Source organism: Panulirus ornatus, chromosome 11, assembly GCF_036320965.1.
Source record: "Panulirus ornatus isolate Po-2019 chromosome 11, ASM3632096v1, whole genome shotgun sequence".
NCBI classification, from domain to species: domain Eukaryota; kingdom Metazoa; phylum Arthropoda; class Malacostraca; order Decapoda; family Palinuridae; genus Panulirus; species Panulirus ornatus.
This window is the reverse complement of record NC_092234.1, coordinates 1,208,506-1,226,521: the sequence shown is the minus strand read 5'-3', so window position 1 is coordinate 1,226,521 and position 18,016 is coordinate 1,208,506. Positions and strand designations below refer to the sequence as shown.

At 42.1% G+C, this 18,016-nt stretch overlaps 1 protein-coding gene across 6 annotated transcripts in view; it reads right to left on the bottom strand.

Annotated features, from left to right (window-relative positions):
• Crag (DENN domain-containing protein Crag) overlaps positions 1 to 18,016 on the bottom strand; it is a 346,089-nt gene that overhangs the window by 22,861 nt on the left and 305,212 nt on the right. For 4 of the 6 annotated variants that reach the window (XM_071666288.1, XM_071666289.1, XM_071666291.1 and 1 more), the window contains 2 exons: positions 15,476 to 15,651; positions 7,573 to 7,864 (listed from right to left, as the gene is read on the bottom strand). In XM_071666288.1, coding sequence (XP_071522389.1) covers positions 7,707 to 7,864; positions 15,476 to 15,651 — 334 coding nt within the window. In that variant the 3' untranslated portion in view covers positions 7,573 to 7,706. Of the gene's footprint in view, positions 1 to 7,572; positions 7,865 to 15,475; positions 15,652 to 18,016 lie in introns of those variants that run through there. The other 2 variants (XM_071666294.1, XM_071666290.1) reach the window with 1 other exon arrangement.

The following is an 18,016-nucleotide window of genomic DNA, read 5'->3' as shown; positions in this document are numbered from 1 at the left end:
TCAAACACCTCACACCACACATTGTCCTCAAACATCTCATTTCCAGCACATCCATCCTCCTGCGCACATCTCTATCCATAGCCCACGCCTCGCAACCATACAACATTGTTGAACCACTATTCCCTCAAACATACCCATTTTTGCTTTCCGAGATAATGTTCTCGACTTCCACACATTTTTCAAGGCTCCCAGAATTTTCGCCCCCTCCCCCACCCTATGATCCACTTCCGCTTCCATGGTTCCATCCGCTGACAGATCCACTCCCAGATATCTAAAACACTTCACTTCCTCCAGTTTTTCTCCATTCAAACTCACCTCCCAATTGACTTGACCCTCACCCCTACTGTACCTAATAACCTTGCTCTTATTCACATTTACTCTCAACTTTCTTCTTCCACACACTTTACCAAACTCAGTCACCAGCTTCTGCAGTTTTTCACCTGAATCAGCCACCAGCGCTGTATCATCAGCGAACAACAACTGACTCACTTCCCAAGCTCTCTCATCCCCAACAGACTTCATACTTGCCCCTCTTTCCAGGACTCTTGCATTTACCTCCCTTACAACCCCATCCATAAACAAATTAAACAACCATGGAGACATCACACACCCCCTGCCGCAAACCTACATTCACTGAGAACCAATCACTTTCCTCTCTTCCTACACGTACACATGCCTTACAATCCTCGATAAAAACTTTTCACTGCTTCTAACAACTTGCCTCCCACACCATATATTCTTAATACCTTCCACAGAGCATCTCTATCAACTCTATCATATGCCTTCTCCAGATCCATAAATGCTACATACAAATCCATTTGCTTTTCTAAGTATTTCTCACATACATTCTTCAAAGCAAACACCTGATCCACACATCCTGTACCACTTCTGAAACGCACTGCTCTTCCCCAATCTGATGCTCTGTACATGCCTTCACCCTCTCAATCAATACCCTCCCATATAATTTACCAGGAATACTCAACAAACTTATACCTCTGTAATTTGAGCACTCACTCTTATCCCCTTTGCCTTTGTACAATGGCACTATGCACGCATTCCGCCAATCCTCAGGCACCCCACCATGAGTCATACATACATTAAATAACCTTACCAACCAGTCAACAATACAGTCACCCCCTTTCTTAATAAATTCCACTGCAATACCATCCAAACCTGCTGCCTTGCCGGCTTTCATCTTCCGCAAGCTTTTACTACCTCTTCTCTGTTTACCAAATCATTTTCCCTAACCCTCTCACTTTGCACACCCCCTATACCAAAACACCCTATATCTGCCACTCTGTCATCAGACACATTCAACAAACCTTCAAAATACTCATTCCATCTCCTTCTCACATCACCGCTACTTGTTATCACCTCCCCATTTACGCCTTCACTGAAGTTCCCATTTGCTCCCTTGTCTTACGCACCCTATTTACCTCCTTCCAGAACATCTTTTTATTCTCCCTAAAATTTAATGATACTCTTTCACCCAAACTCTCATTTGCCCTTTTTTTCACCTCTTGCACCTTTCTCTTGACCTCCTGTCTCTTTCTTTTATACTTCTCCCACTCAATTGCATTTTTTCCCTGCAAAAATCGTCCAAATGCCTCTCTCTTCTCTTTCACTAATACCCTTACTTCTTCATCCCACCACTCACTACCCTTTCTAAACAGCCCACATCCCACTCTTCTCATGCCACAAGCATCTTTTGCGCAATCCATCACTGATTCCCTAAATACATCCCATTCCTCCCCCACTCCCTTACTTCCATTGTTCTCACCTTTTTCCATTCTGTACACAGTCTCTCCTGGTACTTCCCCACACAGGTCTCCTTCCCAAGCTCACTTACTCTCACCACCTTCTTCACCCCAACATTCACTCCTCTTTTCTGAAAACCCATACTAATCTTCACCTTAGCCTCCACAAGATAATGATCAGACATCCCTCCAGTTGCACCTCTCAGCACATTTACATCCAAAAGTCTCACTTTCATGCGCCTATCAATTAACACGTAATCCAATAACGCTCTCTGGCCATCTCTCCTACTTACATAAGTATACTTATGTATATCTCGCTTTTTAAACAATGTATTCCCAATCATCAGTCCTTTTTCAGCACATAAATCTACAAGCTCTTCACCATTTCCATTTACAACACTGAACACCCCATGCATACCAATTATTCCCTCAACTGCCACATTACTCACTTTGCATTCAAATCACCCATCACTATAACCCGGTCTGTGCATCAAAACCGCTAACACACTCATTTAGCTGCTCCCAAACACTTGCCTCTCATGATCTTTCTTCTCATGCCCAGGTGCATATGCACCAACAATCACCCACCTCTCTCCATCAACTTTCAATTTTACCCATATTAATCGAGAATTTACTTTCTTACATTCTATCACATACTCCCACAACTCCTGTTTCAGGAGTATTGCTACTCCTTCCCTTGCTCTTGTCCTCTCACTAATCCCTGACTTTACTCCCAAGACATTCCCAAACCACTCTTCCCCTTTACCTTGAGCTTCGTTTCACTCAGAGCCAAAACATCCAGGTTCCTTTCCTCAAACATACTACCTATCTCTCCTTTTTTCACATCTTGGTTACATCCACACACATTTAGGCACCCCACTCTGAGCCTTCGAGGAGGATGATCACTCCCCGCGTGACTCCTTCTTCTGTTTCCCATTTTAGAAAGTTAATACAAGGAGGGGAGATTTCCGGCCCCCCGCTCCCGTCCCCTCTAGTCGCTTTCTACGACACGCGAGTCATACATACATTAAATAACCTTACCAACCAGTCAACAATACAGTCACCCCCTTTTTTAATAAATTCCACTGCAATACCATCCAAACCTGCTGCCTTGCCGGCTTTCATCTTCCGCAAAGCTTTTACTACCTCTTCTCTGTTTACCAAATCATTTTCCCTAACCCTCTCACTCTTCATATCTGACAGAAAAAAAGAAAAAGATCTTTACCCAAGCTTCCATTTCTATATCAAGACATATTCAAGATGAATTTCAAAAAAACAGTGCAAAAGACGTATATAGAAAAGTATGTGAGAAAGAGCACTGTTTCCAACCTGTCAATACCTAGAGAACACAGTTCTACATTTGGCCCACATGTCCTACGACTTCAATTTCAATATGAGATTAAGTACTGTCGCTAGAACGGCTGATTATGGTGGGGGTGAAAATGACTAAAAGGGAGAATCCAAGTTAGCGAAATTTAACACAAAAGAAGACTAAAGGTAAGGTTATTGAGCTGAGTATAAAAAGTCGATGTATAATGGGTGTACAGATACAGGAAAACTACTAAGATTTTGGAGTGCTGATGAAATATGCAAAGGCCTGTCTGTTCTTCAACTTGCATACAATGGGGTACAAGTCTACAGGATACTGACAGGTGAATTAAACTGGAAAACAAACAACTCACTGAGATTGAGCTGGTGCGGGTGGGATGCAGGATGATGCAAAGAAGAGAAGGTCCGGTATATTGGAAAATGGTTCTTCTTTAGGCTGGATGGTCTCTTGCGCAGCTCTTGCAGCACAAGTTTCATGGCCGTAGTTAAGTCATCCATGTGTAGTGCTGTTATAACACTCTGCATCACACTAAATGGTAGGAAAATTTTAAAATTGTGTCAATAGGAATGACCAAAAAACTTACTTCCTTAATCCTAAATACACCACTGAACAAATGAGAAAAAATCTTCATCTTTCCATCATACTCATTGGTTATAGATACAAGTACGTCATTCTTATTCATGAATAGGATACCGGACTGCCACAGTTTTCTGACAATGGATTTTACTGTATGACCTTCAATAACTAAGGATTACAGGGAAATATACAAGAATGGACTATTGATAAAGATATCTACACATACTACATTATATATTTTCAGAATTTTCTCTTTAAACCCGTGCACTTCTCCCAACTTAGTGGGCAGTCCATTGACAACACATCGACCCCAGTTTACTACATTGTTCCAATTTACTTTATTCCATGTATGCCTTTCTCCCTCCTGCTTGTTCAGGTAGCAATCACTCAAAATTTTTTTCACTGCAATTTGGTCTCCTGCTTCTCATTGTTCCCTACATCTCTAACACATATATCCTCTTACTCAACCTTCCTCACTCATTCGTTTCATATGTCCAAACATTTTAAATCCTCTTCTGCTTTCTAAACTACACTCTTTTTATTACCACACACCTCTCTCATCTTTTCATTATTTACTCAATCAAACCACCTCACACCACAAACTGTCCTCAAACATTTCACTTCCAACACATCCACCCTCCTCCTCACAACCCTATCGAAAAGTCACATGCCTTGCAACCGTATAATATTGTTGGAACTACTATTCCTTCAAACATACCATGTTTTGGTCTCTAGGATAGCGTTCTCACCACACATTATTCATCGCTCCCAAAACCACTGCCCCCTCTCCCACACTATGACTAACTTCTGCTTAGAGGGTTCCATTCACTGCCAAATCCACTCACAGATATCTAAAACACTTCACTTCACCAATTTTTCTCCATTCAAACTTACATCCCAACTAACTTGTTCCTAACCCTGATGAACTATTAACTTGCTCTTCACATTTACTATCAACTTCCTCTTCCATCACTTTTCTAAAAAAAAAAAAAAAAAACTCAGTCACCAGCTTCTGCAGTTTCTCACACAAATCAGCCACCAGTGCTGTATCATCAGCGAACAACTGACTCACTTCCCAAGCTCTCTCATCCACAACAGACTGCATACTTGCCCGTCTTTCCAAAACTCTGGCATTCAACTCCCTAACAACCCCATCCATAAACAAATTAAACAACCATGGAGACATCACACACCCCTGCCGCAAACCTACATTCACTGAGAACCAATCACTTTCCTCTCTTCCTACACGTACACATGCCTTACATCCTCGATAAAAACTTTTCACTGCTTCTAACAACTTGCCTCCCACACCATATATTCTTAGTACCTTCCACAGAGCATCTCTATCAACTCTATCATATGCCTTCTCCACATCCATAAATGCTACATACAAATCCATTTGCTTTTCTAAGTATTTCTCACATACATTCTTCAACGCAAACACCTAATCCACACATCCTCTACCACTTCTGAAACGACACTGCTCTTCCCCAATCTGATGCTCTGCACATGCCTTCATCCTCTCAATCAATACCCTCCCATATAATTTCCCAGGAATACTCAACAAACTTATACCTCTGTAATTTGAGCACTCACTTTTATCTCCTTTGGTTTTGTACAATGGCACTATGCAAGCATACCGCCAATCCTCAGGCACCCCACCATGAGTCATACATACATTAAATAACCTTACCAACCAGTCAACAATACAGTCACCCCCTTTTTTAATAAATTCCACTGCAATACCATCCAAAACCGCTGCCTTTCCGGTTTTCATCGTTCGCAAAGCTTTTACTACCTATTGTCTGTTTACCAAATCATTCTCCCTAACCCTCTCACTTTGCACACCCCCTATACCAAAACACCCTATATTTGCCACTCTATCATCAAACACATTCAACAAACCTTCAAAATACTCACTCCATCTCCTTCTCACATCACCACTACTTGTTTTCACCTCCCCATTAACCCCCTTCACTGATGTTCCCATTTGTTCCCTTGTCTTATGCACTTTATTTACCTCCTTCCAAAACATCTTTTTATTCTCCCTAAAATTTAATGATACTCTTTCACCCAAACTCTCATTTGCCCCCTTTTTCACCTCTTGCACCTTTCTCTTGACCCCCTGCCTCTTTCTTTTATACATCTCCCACTCATTTGCATTATTTCCCTGCAAAAATCGTCCAAATGCCTCTCTCTTCTCTTGCACTAATAATCTTACTTCTTTGTCCCACTTCTTACTACCCTTTCTAATCTGCCCACCTCCCATGCTTCTCATGCCACAAACATCTTTTGTGCAAGCCATCACTGCTTCCCTAAATACATCCCATTCCTCCAATTCCCTTACGTCCTTTGTTCTCACCTTTTTCCATTCTGTACTCAGTCTCTCCTGGTACTTCTTCACACAGGTCTCCTTCCCAAGCTCACTTACTCTCACTACTCTCTTCACTCCAACATTCTCTCTTCTTTTCTGAAAACCTCTACAAATCTTCACCTTCGCCTTCACAAGATAATGATCAGACATCCCTCCAGTTGCACCTCTCAGCACATTTACATCCAAAAGTCTCACTTTCATGCGCCTATCAATTAACACGTAATCCAATAATGCTCTCTGGCCATCTCTCCTACTTACATACGTATGTTTATGTATATCTCCCTTTTTATACCAGATATTCCCAATCACCAGTCCTTTTTCAGCACATAAATCTACAAGCTCTTCACCATTTCCATTTACAACACTGAACACCCCATGTACACCAACTATTCCCTCAACTGCCACACTACTCACCTTTGCATTCAAATCACCCATCACTACAACCTAGTCTCGTGCATCAAAACTACTAACACACTCATTCAGCTGCTCCCAAACACTTGCCTCTCATGATCTTTCTTCTCATGCCCAGATGCATATGCACCAATAATCACCCATCTCTTTCCATAAACTTTCAGTTTTACCCATATCAATCTAGAGTTTACTTTCTTACACTCTATCACATACTCCCACCACTCCTGTTTCAGGAGTAGTGCTACTCCTTCCCTTGCTCTTGTCCTCTCACTAATCCCTGACTTTACTCCCAAGACATTCCCAAACCACTCTTCCTCTTTACCCTTGAGCTTCGTTTCACTCAGAGCCAAAACATCCAGGTTCCTTTCCTCAAACATACTACCTATCTCTCCTTTTTTCTCATCTTGGTTACGTCCACATACATTTAGATACCCCAATTTGAGCCTTCGAGGAGGATGAGCACTACTCGCATGACTCCTTTTTCTGTTTCCCCTTTTAGAAAGTTAAAATACAAGGAGGGGAGGGTTTCTAGCCCCCCGTTCCCGTCCCCTTTAGTTGCCTTCTACGACATGTGAGGAATGCCCTCAACCCTATTAAACCTAATACCCTTGCTTTTATTAATATTTCCTCTCAACTTTCTCCTTTCACACACTTTTCCAAATTCAGTCACCAACTTCTGCAGTTTTTCACTTGAATCAGTCACTAGAGCTGTATCATCAGTGAACAACAACTGACTCACTTCCCAGGCCTTCTCATCCCCAACAGACAGCATACTTGCCACTCGATCCAAAACTCTTGCATTTACCTCCCTAACCACCCCTCCATAAACAAATTAAACAACCATGGGGATATCACATACCCCTGCTGCAAACCGACATTCATTGGGAACCAATTCCTCTATTCTCTACCTAATCATACCGGTATACCACATTGTTCCAACTGACTATTCCTTGCAAGCCTCTGACCCTCCTGCATGTTCAGGCCCCAATCACTCAAAATCTTTTTCACTCCAACCTTCCACCTCCAATTTGGTCTCCCACTTCCCCTTCTTCCCCCACTTCTGACATATATCCTCTCTGTCAACCTTTCCTCACTCATGCTCTCCATATGTCCAAAGCATTTCAACATATCCTCTTCTGCTCTCTCAACCACATTCTTTTTATTTCCACACACCTCTCTTACCCTTTCATTACTTACGTGATCAAACCAACTCACACCATATATATAATCCCTGAGGATTGGGGAGAAAGAATACTGCCTACATATTCCCTGCTTGTCGTGGAAGGTGACTTTGAGGGGTGAGAGCGGTTGGCTGGAAATCCTTCCTTCTTGTGATACTTCCCAAAAGAAGGAACCGAGCAAGGAACCAAGTCTTGAATTCTCCCTCTAAGGCTCTGTCATCTGTTCTTGTAGCTACTTCGCTCATGCAGAAGGTGGCAAAAAAAGAGGAATTTTCCCTTTAAGGCTTAGTTATCTGTTCGTGACACAACCTCACTCATACATCTGGTGAATATGTATAAAAAAAATACATACCTTATGTTTCTCTTTAATTGAGATTGCTTTTAATAAATTCAAAAATACACAACCTAAATTTAATTATCAAAAATTTGGTATGATCGAGGTGAGCTTTACACTTCAATGGTCGAGCTTGAATGCTATATGTGCCATGCATATGATAATGTGGTTATTACAATGAATCATAGGATACTTGGGCGCATCACCCACTAATTTCCATACAATGCTTATTGTGTAGAGTAGTTTTCTACTCTACAGACAATCAGGAGGAATGCTGACAACAGAAAAAGCTCTTAGAATGAATTAGACAATACAAGAGTGAGGAATCTATTGACAAAAAAGGAAAAAAAATATTGATTTGACTAATGGAAAGTCAAAATCAAAAGTCAGCAGCAATGAGTGTAAATGAACAAATCTATAATATCCTAATCAGAACCAAATTCACACAAAAGTAAAAAGTTAAGTTAACCAAATATCACAAATATAAGCTAGATTTCAAGGATGAAATAAAAAATTACACATATGTAAGGAAATATTGATCCACTAAGGTATGCTGAGCAGAGAAAATATTCATAAATCATATAAAAGATTGAAAAAATCTTTCCCAGCTGCGATATATTTTTCAAGACCAATTCAAGGAGACTTGTGTGAGGAAGTACCAGGAGAGACTGAGTACAGAATGGAAAAAGGTGAGAACAATGGAAATAAGGGGAGTGGGGGAGGAATGGGATGTATTTAGGGAATCAGTGATGGATTGCACAAAAGATGCTTGTGGCATGAGAAGAGTGGGAGGTGGGTTGATTAGAAAGGGTAGTGAGTGGTGGGATGAAGAAGTAAGAGTATTAGTGAAAGAGAAGAGAGAGGCATTTGGACAATTTTTGCAGGGAAAAAATGCAATTGAGTGGGAGATGTATAAAAGAAAGAGACAGGAGGTCAAGAGAAAGGTGCAAGAGGTGAAAAAAAGGGCAAATGAGAGTTGGGGTGAGAGAGTATCATTAAATTTTAGGGAGAATAAAAAGATGTTCTGGAAGGAGGTAAATAAAGTGCGTAAGACAAGGGAGCAAATGGGAACTTCAGTGAAGGGCGCAAATGGGGAGGTGATAACAAGTAGTGGTGATGTGAGGAGATGGAGTGAGTATTTTGAAGGTTTGTTGAATGTGTTTGATGATAGAGTGGCAGATATAGGGTGTTTTGGTCGAGGTGGTGTGCAAAGTGAGAGGGTTAGGGAAAATGATTTGGTAAACAGAGAAGAGGTAGTAAAAGCTTTGCGGAAGATGAAAGCCGGCAAGGCAGCAGGTTTGGATGGTATTGCAGTGGAATTTATTAAAAAAGGAGGTGACTGTATTGTTGACTGGTTGGTAAGGTTATTTAATGTATGTATGACTCATGGTGAGGTGCCTGAGGATTGGCGGAATGCGTGCATAGTGCCATTGTACAAAGGCAAAGGGGATAAGAGTGAGTGCTCAAATTACAGAGGTATAAGTTTGTTGAGTATTCCTGGTAAATTATATGGGAGGGTATTGATTGAGAAGGTGAAGGCATGTACAGAGCATCAGATTGGGGAAGAGCAGTGTGGTTTCAGAAGTGGTAGAGGATGTGTGGATCAGGTGTTTGCTTTGAAGAATGTATGTGAGAAATGCTTAGAAAAGCAAATGGATTTGTATGTAGCATTTATGGATCTGGAGAAGGCATATGATAGAGTTGATAGGGATGCTCTGTGGAAGGATTTAAGAATATATGGTGTGGGAGGCAAGTTGTTAGAAGCAGTGAAAAGTTTTTATCGAGGATGTAAGGCATGCGTATGTGTAGGAAGAGAGGAAAGTGATTGGTTCTCAGTGAGTGTAGGTTTGCAGCAGGGGTGTGTGATGTCTCCATGGTTGTTTAATTTGTTTATGGATGGGGTTGTTAGGGAGGCGAATGCAAGAGTTTTGGAAAGAGGGGCAAGTATGAAGTCTGTTGGGGATAAGAGAGCTTGGGAAGTGAGTCAGTTGTTGTTCGCTGATGATACAGCGCTGGTGGCTGATTCATGTGAGAAACTGCAGAAGCTGGTGACTGAGTTTGGTAAAGTGTATGAAAGAAGAAAGTTAAGAGTAAATGTGAATAAGAGCAAGGTTATTAGGTACAGTAAGGTTGAGGGTCAAGTCAATTGGGAGGTGAGTTTAAATGGAGAAAAACTGGAGGAAGTAAAGTGTTTTAGATATCTGGGAGTGGATCTGGCAGCGGATGGAACCTTGCCCTCCTTTCACCCTCCTGCATGTTCAGGCCCCGATCACTCAAAATCTTTTTCACTCCATCTTTCCACCTCCAATTTGGTCTCCCTCTTCTCCTTGTTCCCTCCACCTCCGACACATATATCCTCTTGGTCAATCTTTCCTCACTCATTCTCTCCATGTGCCCAAACCATTTCAAAACACCCTCTTCTGCTCTCTCAACCACGCTCTTTTTATTTCCACACATCCCTCTTACCCTTACATTACTTACTCAATCAAACCACCTCACACCACACATTGTCCTAAAACATCTCATTTCCAGCACATCCACCCTCCTGCGCACAACTCTATCCATAGCCCACGCCTCGCAACCATACAACATTGTTGGAACCACTATTCCTTCAAACATACCCATTTTTGCTTTCCGAGATAATGTTCTCGGCTTCCACACATTCTTCAAGGCTCCCAGGATTTTCGCCCCCCTCCCCCACCCTATGATTCACTTCCACTTCCATGGTTCCATCCGCTGCCAGATCCACTCCCAGATATCTAAAACACTTTACTTCCTCCAGTTTTTCTCCATTCAAACTTACCTCCCAATTGACTTGACCCTCAACCTTGCTCTTATTCACATTCACTCTTAACTTTCTTCTTTCACACACTTTACCAAACTCAGTCACCAGCTTCTGCAGTTTCTCACATGAATCAGCCACCACCGCTGTATCACACAACAACTGACTCACTTCCCAAGCTCTCTCATCCACAACAGACTTCATTCTTGCCACTCTTTCCAAAACTCTTGCATTCACCTCCCTAACAACCCCATCCATAAACAAATTAAACAACCATGGAGACATCACACACCCCTGCCGCAAACCAACATTCACTGAGAACCAATCACTTTCCTCTCTTCCTACACATACACATGCCTTACATCCTCGATAAAAACTTTTCACTGCTTCTAACAACTTGCCTCCCACACCATATATTCTTAATACCTTCCACAGAGCATCTCTATCAACTCTATCATATGCCTTCTCCAGATCCATAAATGCTAAATACAAATCCATTTACTTTTCTCAGTATTTCTCACATACATTCTTCAAAGCAAACACCTGATCCACACATCCTCTACCACTTCTGAAACGACACTGCTCTTCCCCAATCTGATGCTCTGTACATGCCTTCACCCTCTCAATCAATACCCTCCCATATAATTTACCAGGAATACTCCACAAACTTATACCTCTGTAATTTGAGCACTCACTCTTATCCCCTTTGCCTTTGTACAATGGCGCTATGCACGCATTCCGCCAATCCTCAGGCACCTCACCATGAGTCATTTTTTTTTTTTTTTTTTTTTTTTTTTTTTATACTTTGTCGCTGTCTCCCGCGTTTGCGAGGTAGCGCAAGGAAACAGACGAAAGAAATGGCCCAACCCCCCCCCCCATACACATGTACATACACACGTCCACACACGCAAATATACATACCTACACAGCTTTCCATGGTTTACCCCAGACGCTTCACATGCCTTGCTTCAATCCACTGACAGCACGTCAACCCCTGTATACCACATGACTCCAATTCACTCTATTTCTTGCCCTCCTTTCACCCTCCTGCATGTTCAGGCCCCGATCACACAAAATCTTTTTCACTCCATCTTTCCACCTCCAATTTGGTCTCCCTCTTCTCCTCGTTCCCTCCACCTCCGACACATATATCCTCTTGGTCAATCTCTCCTCACTCATTCTCTCCATGTGCCCAAACCATTTCAAAACACCCTCTTCTGCTCTCTCAACCACGCTCTTTTTATTTCCACACATCTCTCTTACCCTTACGTTACTTACTCGATCAAACCACCTCACACCACACATTGTCCTCAAACATCTCATTTCCAGCACATCCATCCTCCTGCGCACATCTCTATCCATAGCCCACGCCTCGCAACCATACAACATTGTTGGAACCACTATTCCCTCAAACATACCCATTTTTGCTTTCCGAGATAATGTTCTCGACTTCCACACATTTTTCAAGGCTCCCAGAATTTTCGCCCCCTCCCCCACCCTATGATCCACTTCCGCTTCCATGGTTCCATCCGCTGACAGATCCACTCCCAGATATCTAAAACACTTCACTTCCTCCAGTTTTTCTCCATTCAAACTCACCTCCCAATTGACTTGACCCTCACCCCTACTGTACCTAATAACCTTGCTCTTATTCACATTTACTCTCAACTTTCTTCTTCCACACACTTTACCAAACTCAGTCACCAGCTTCTGCAGTTTCTCACATGAATCAGCCACCAGCGCTGTATCATCAGCGAACAACAACTGACTCACTTCCCAAGCTCTCTCATCCCCAACAGACTTCATACTTGCCCCTCTTTCCAGGACTCTTGCATTTACCTCCCTTACAACCCCATCCATAAACAAATTAAACAACCATGGAGACATCACACACCCCTGCCGCAAACCTACATTCACTGAGAACCAATCACTTTCCTCTCTTCCTACACGTACACATGCCTTACATCCTCGATAAAAACTTTTCACTGCTTCTAACAACTTGCCTCCCACACCATATATTCTTAATACCTTCCACAGAGCATCTCTATCAACTCTATCATATGCCTTCTCCAGATCCATAAATGCTACATACAAATCCATTTGCTTTTCTAAGTATTTCTCACATACATTCTTCAAAGCAAACACCTGATCCACACATCCTCTACCACTTCTGAAACCGCACTGCTCTTCCCCAATCTGATGCTCTGTACATGCCTTCACCCTCTCAATCAATACCCTCCCATATAATTTACCAGGAATACTCAACAAACTTATACCTCTGTAATTTGAGCACTCACTCTTATCCCCTTTGCCTTTGTACAATGGCACTATGCACGCATTCCGCCAATCCTCAGGCACCTCACCATGAGTCATACATACATTAAATAACCTTACCAACCAGTCAACAATACAGTCACCCCCTTTCTTAATAAATTCCACTGCAATACCATCCAAACCTGCTGCCTTGCCGGCTTTCATCTTCCGCAAAGCTTTCACTACCTCTTCTCTGTTTACCAAATCATTTTCCCTAACCCTCTCACTTTGCACACCACCTCGACCAAAACACCCTATATCTGCCACTCTGTCATCAGACACATTCAACAAACCTTCAAAATACTCATTCCATCTCCTTCTCACATCACCGCTACTTGTTATCACCTCCCCATTTACGCCCTTCACTGAAGTTCCCATTTGCTCCCTTGTCTTACGCACCCTATTTACCTCCTTCCAGAACATCTTTTTATTCTCCCTAAAATTTACTGATAGTCTCTCACCCCAACTCTCATTTGCCCTTTTTTTCACCTCTTGCACCTTTCTCTTGACCTCCTGTCTCTTTCTTTTATACTTCTCCCACTCAATTGCATTTTTTCCCTGCAAAAATCGTCCAAATGCCTCTCTCTTCTCTTTCACTAATACCCTTACTTCTTCATCCCACCACTCACTACCCTTTCTAAACAGCCCACCTCCCACTCTTCTCATGCCACAAGCATCTTTTGCGCAATCCATCACTGATTCCCTAAATACATCCCATTCCTCCCCCACTCCCCTTACTTCCATTGTTCTCACCTTTTTCCATTCTGTACACAGTCTCTCCTGGTACTTCCCCACACAGGTCTCCTTCCCAAGCTCACTTACTCTCACCACCTTCTTCACCCCAACATTCACTCCTCTTTTCTGAAAACCCATACTAATCTTCACCTTAGCCTCCACAAGATAATGATCAGACATCCCTCCAGTTGCACCTCTCAGCACATTAACATCCAAAAGTCTCTCTTTCGCACGCCTGTCAATTAACACGTAATCCAATAACGCTCTCTGGCCATCTCTCCTACTTACATAAGTATACTTATGTATATCTCGCTTTTTAAACCAGGTATTCCCAATCATCAGTCCTTTTTCAGCACATAAATCTACAAGCTCTTCACCATTTCCATTTACAACACTGAACACCCCATGCATACCAATTATTCCCTCAACTGCCACATTACTCACCTTTGCATTCAAATCACCCATCACTATAACCCGGTCTCGTGCATCAAAACCGCTAACACACTCATTTAGCTGCTCCCAAAACACTTGCCTCTCATGATCTTTCTTCTCATGCCCAGGTGCATATGCACCAACAATCACCCACCTCTCTCCATCAACTTTCAATTTTACCCATATTAATCGAGAATTTACTTTCTTACATTCTATCACATACTCCCACAACTCCTGTTTCAGGAGTATTGCTACTCCTTCCCTTGCTCTTGTCCTCTCACTAACCCCTGACTTCACTCCCCAGACATTTCCAAACCACTCTTCCCCTTTACCCTTGAGCTTCGTTTCACTCAGAGCCAAAACATCCAGGTTCCTTTCCTCAAACATACTACCTATCTCTCCTTTTTTCACATCTTGGTTACATCCACACACATTTAGGCACCCCACTCTGAGCCTTCGAGGAGGATGATCACTCCCCGCGTGACTCCTTCTTCTGTTTCCCATTTTAGAAAGTTAATACAAGGAGGGGAGGATTTCCGGCCCCCCGCTCCCGTCCCCTCTAGTCGCTTTCTACGACACGCGAGTCATACATACATCAAATAACCTTACCAACCAGTCAACAATACAGTCACCCCCTTTTTTAATAAATTCCACTGCAATACCATCCAAACCTGCTGCCTTGCCGGCTTTCATCTTCCGCAAAGCTTTTACTACCTCTTCTCTGTTTACCAAATCATTTTCCCTAACCCTCTCACTCTTCATATCTGACAGAAAAAAAAGAAAAAGATCTTTACCCAAGCTTCCATTTCTATATCAAGACATATTCAAGATGAATTTCAAAAAAACAGTGCAAAAGACGTATATAGAAAAGTATGTGAGAAAGAGCACTGTTTCCAACCTGTCAATACCTAGAGAACACAGTTCTACATTTGGCCCACATGTCCTACGACTTCAATTTCAATATGAGATTAAGTACTGTCGCTAGAACGGCTGATTATGGTGGGGGTGAAAATGACTAAAAGGGAGAATCCAAGTTAGCGAAATTTAACACAAAAGAAGACTAAAGGTAAGGTTATTGAGCTGAGTATAAAAAGTCGATGTATAATGGGTGTACAGATACAGGAAAACTACTAAGATTTTGGAGTGCTGATGAAATATGCAAAGGCCTGTCTGTTCTTCAACTTGCATACAATGGGGTACAAGTCTACAGGATACTGACAGGTGAATAAACTGGAAAACAAACAACTCACTGAGATTGAGCTGGGCGGGTGGGATGCAGGATGATGCAAAGAAGAGAAGGTCACGGTATATTGGAAAATGGTTCTTCTTTAGGCTGGATGGTCTCTTGCGCAGCTCTTGCAGCACAAGTTTCATGGCCGTAGTTAAGTCATCCATGTGTAGTGCTGTTATAACACTCTGCATCACACTAAATGGTAGGAAAATTTTAAAAATTGTGTCAATAGGAATGACCAAAAAACTTACTTCCTTAATCCTAAATACACCACTGAACAAATGAGAAAAAATCTTCATCTTTCCATCATACTCATTGGTTATAGATACAAGTACGTCATTCTTATTCATGAATAGGATACCGGACTGCCACAGTTTTCTGACAATGGATTTTACTGTATGACCTTCAATAACTAAGGATTACAGGGAAATATACAAGAATGGACTATTGATAAAGATATCTACACATACTACATTATATATTTTCAGAATTTTCTCTTTAAACCCGTGCACTTCTCCCAACTTAGTGGGCAGTCCATTGACAACACATCGACCCCAGTATACTACATTGTTCCAATTTACTTTATTCCATGTATGCCTTTCTCCCTCCTGCTTGTTCAGGTAGCAATCACTCAAAATTTTTTTCACTGCAATTTGGTCTCCTGCTTCTCATTGTTCCCTACATCTCTAACACATATATCCTCTTACTCAACCTTCCTCACTCATTCGTTTCATATGTCCAAACCATTTAAACGTCCTCTTCTGCTTTCTAAACTACACTCTTTTTATTACCACACACCTCTCTCATCTTTTCATTATTTACTCAATCAAACCACCTCACACTACATATCATCCTCAAACATTTCACTTCCAACACATCCACCCTCCTCCTCACAACCCTATCGAAAGTCCATGCCTTGCAACCGTATAATATTGTTGGAACTACTATTCCTTCAAACATACCCATGTTTTGGTCTCTAGGATAGCGTTCTCACCACACATTATTCATCGCTCCCAAAACCACTGCCCCCTCTCCCACACTATGACTAACTTCTGCTTAGAGGGTTCCATTCACTGCCAAATCCACTCACAGATATCTAAAACACTTCACTTCACCAATTTTTCTCCATTCAAACTTACATCCCAACTAACTTGTTCCTCAACCCTGATGAACCTATTAACCTTGCTCTTCACATTTACTATCAACTTCCTCCTTCCACACACTTTTCTAAACTCAGTCACCAACTTCTGCAGTTTCTCACACGAATCAGCCACCAGTGTTGTATCACTGGTGAACAACAATTGACTGACTTTCCAGGCCCTCTCATCCCCAACAGACTGCATAGTCGCCTCTCTCTCCAAAACCTCTCTAACCACCCCATCCATAAACAATCTAAAGAACCATGGGGACATCGCACACCCCTGCCACAGATCAACCTTCACTGGGAACCAATTTCTCTCCTCTCTTCCTACTCAAACACATGCCTTACACTCTTGATAAAAACTACTCACTGCTTCTAGCAGCTTACCTCCCACACCAAATAATCTTAAGACCCTCCACAAAGCATCTCTACCAACCCTCTCATATGCATTCTCCAGATCCATAAATGCTACATACAAATCCATGTTTTTCTATCTCCCACCCCATATAATCTTAAGACCTTCCACAAAGAATCTCTATCAACCCTATCATATGCCTTCTCCAGATCCATAAATGCTACAAACAAATCCGTGTGTTTCTAAGTACTTATCACATATAGCCTGCAAAACCACACTGCTCCTCCCAAATCTGATGCTCTGTACATGCCTTCACCCTCTCAATCAATATCCTCCCATACAACTTTCCAGAAACACTCAACAAACCTACGTCTCTGTAGTTTGAACACTTCACTATGATCCATACATCTAGCGAATATCCTTACCAACCAACCAACAACAGAGTCAGCTTCTTTCTTAATAAATTCAACTGCAATACCACCCACTCCCACCACTATGCCAGATTTCATCTACTTCTTTCTTCAACAAACCATGCTCCCTGACTCACTTCACACACCAACCCGACCAAAACACCCTACATCTGCAACTCTATCATCGAACACATTCAACAATCCTTCTAAATACTTGCTCCATCTCCTCCTCACTTCATCACTACCTGTTATCACTTCCCCACTTGCCCCCTTCATCGATGTTTCCATTTGTTCTCTTGTTCCATGCACATTATTTTCCTCCTTACAAAACATCTTTTTTTCCTCTCTAAAGTTTAATGATACTCTCCCAACTTAGCTCCCTTTCCACATCCAGGCCCCACAAAACTTTCCATGGTTTACCCTAGACGCTTCACATGCCCTGGTTCAATCCATTGACAGCACGTCCACCCCGGTATACCACATCGTTCCAATTCACTCTATTCCTCGCACGACTTTCACCCTCCTGCATGTTCAGGCCCCGATCGCTCAAAATCTTTTTCACTCCATCCTTCCACCTCCAATTTGGTCTCCCACCTCTCCTCATTCCCTCCACCTCTGACACATACATCCTCTTTGTCAATCCTTCCTCACTCA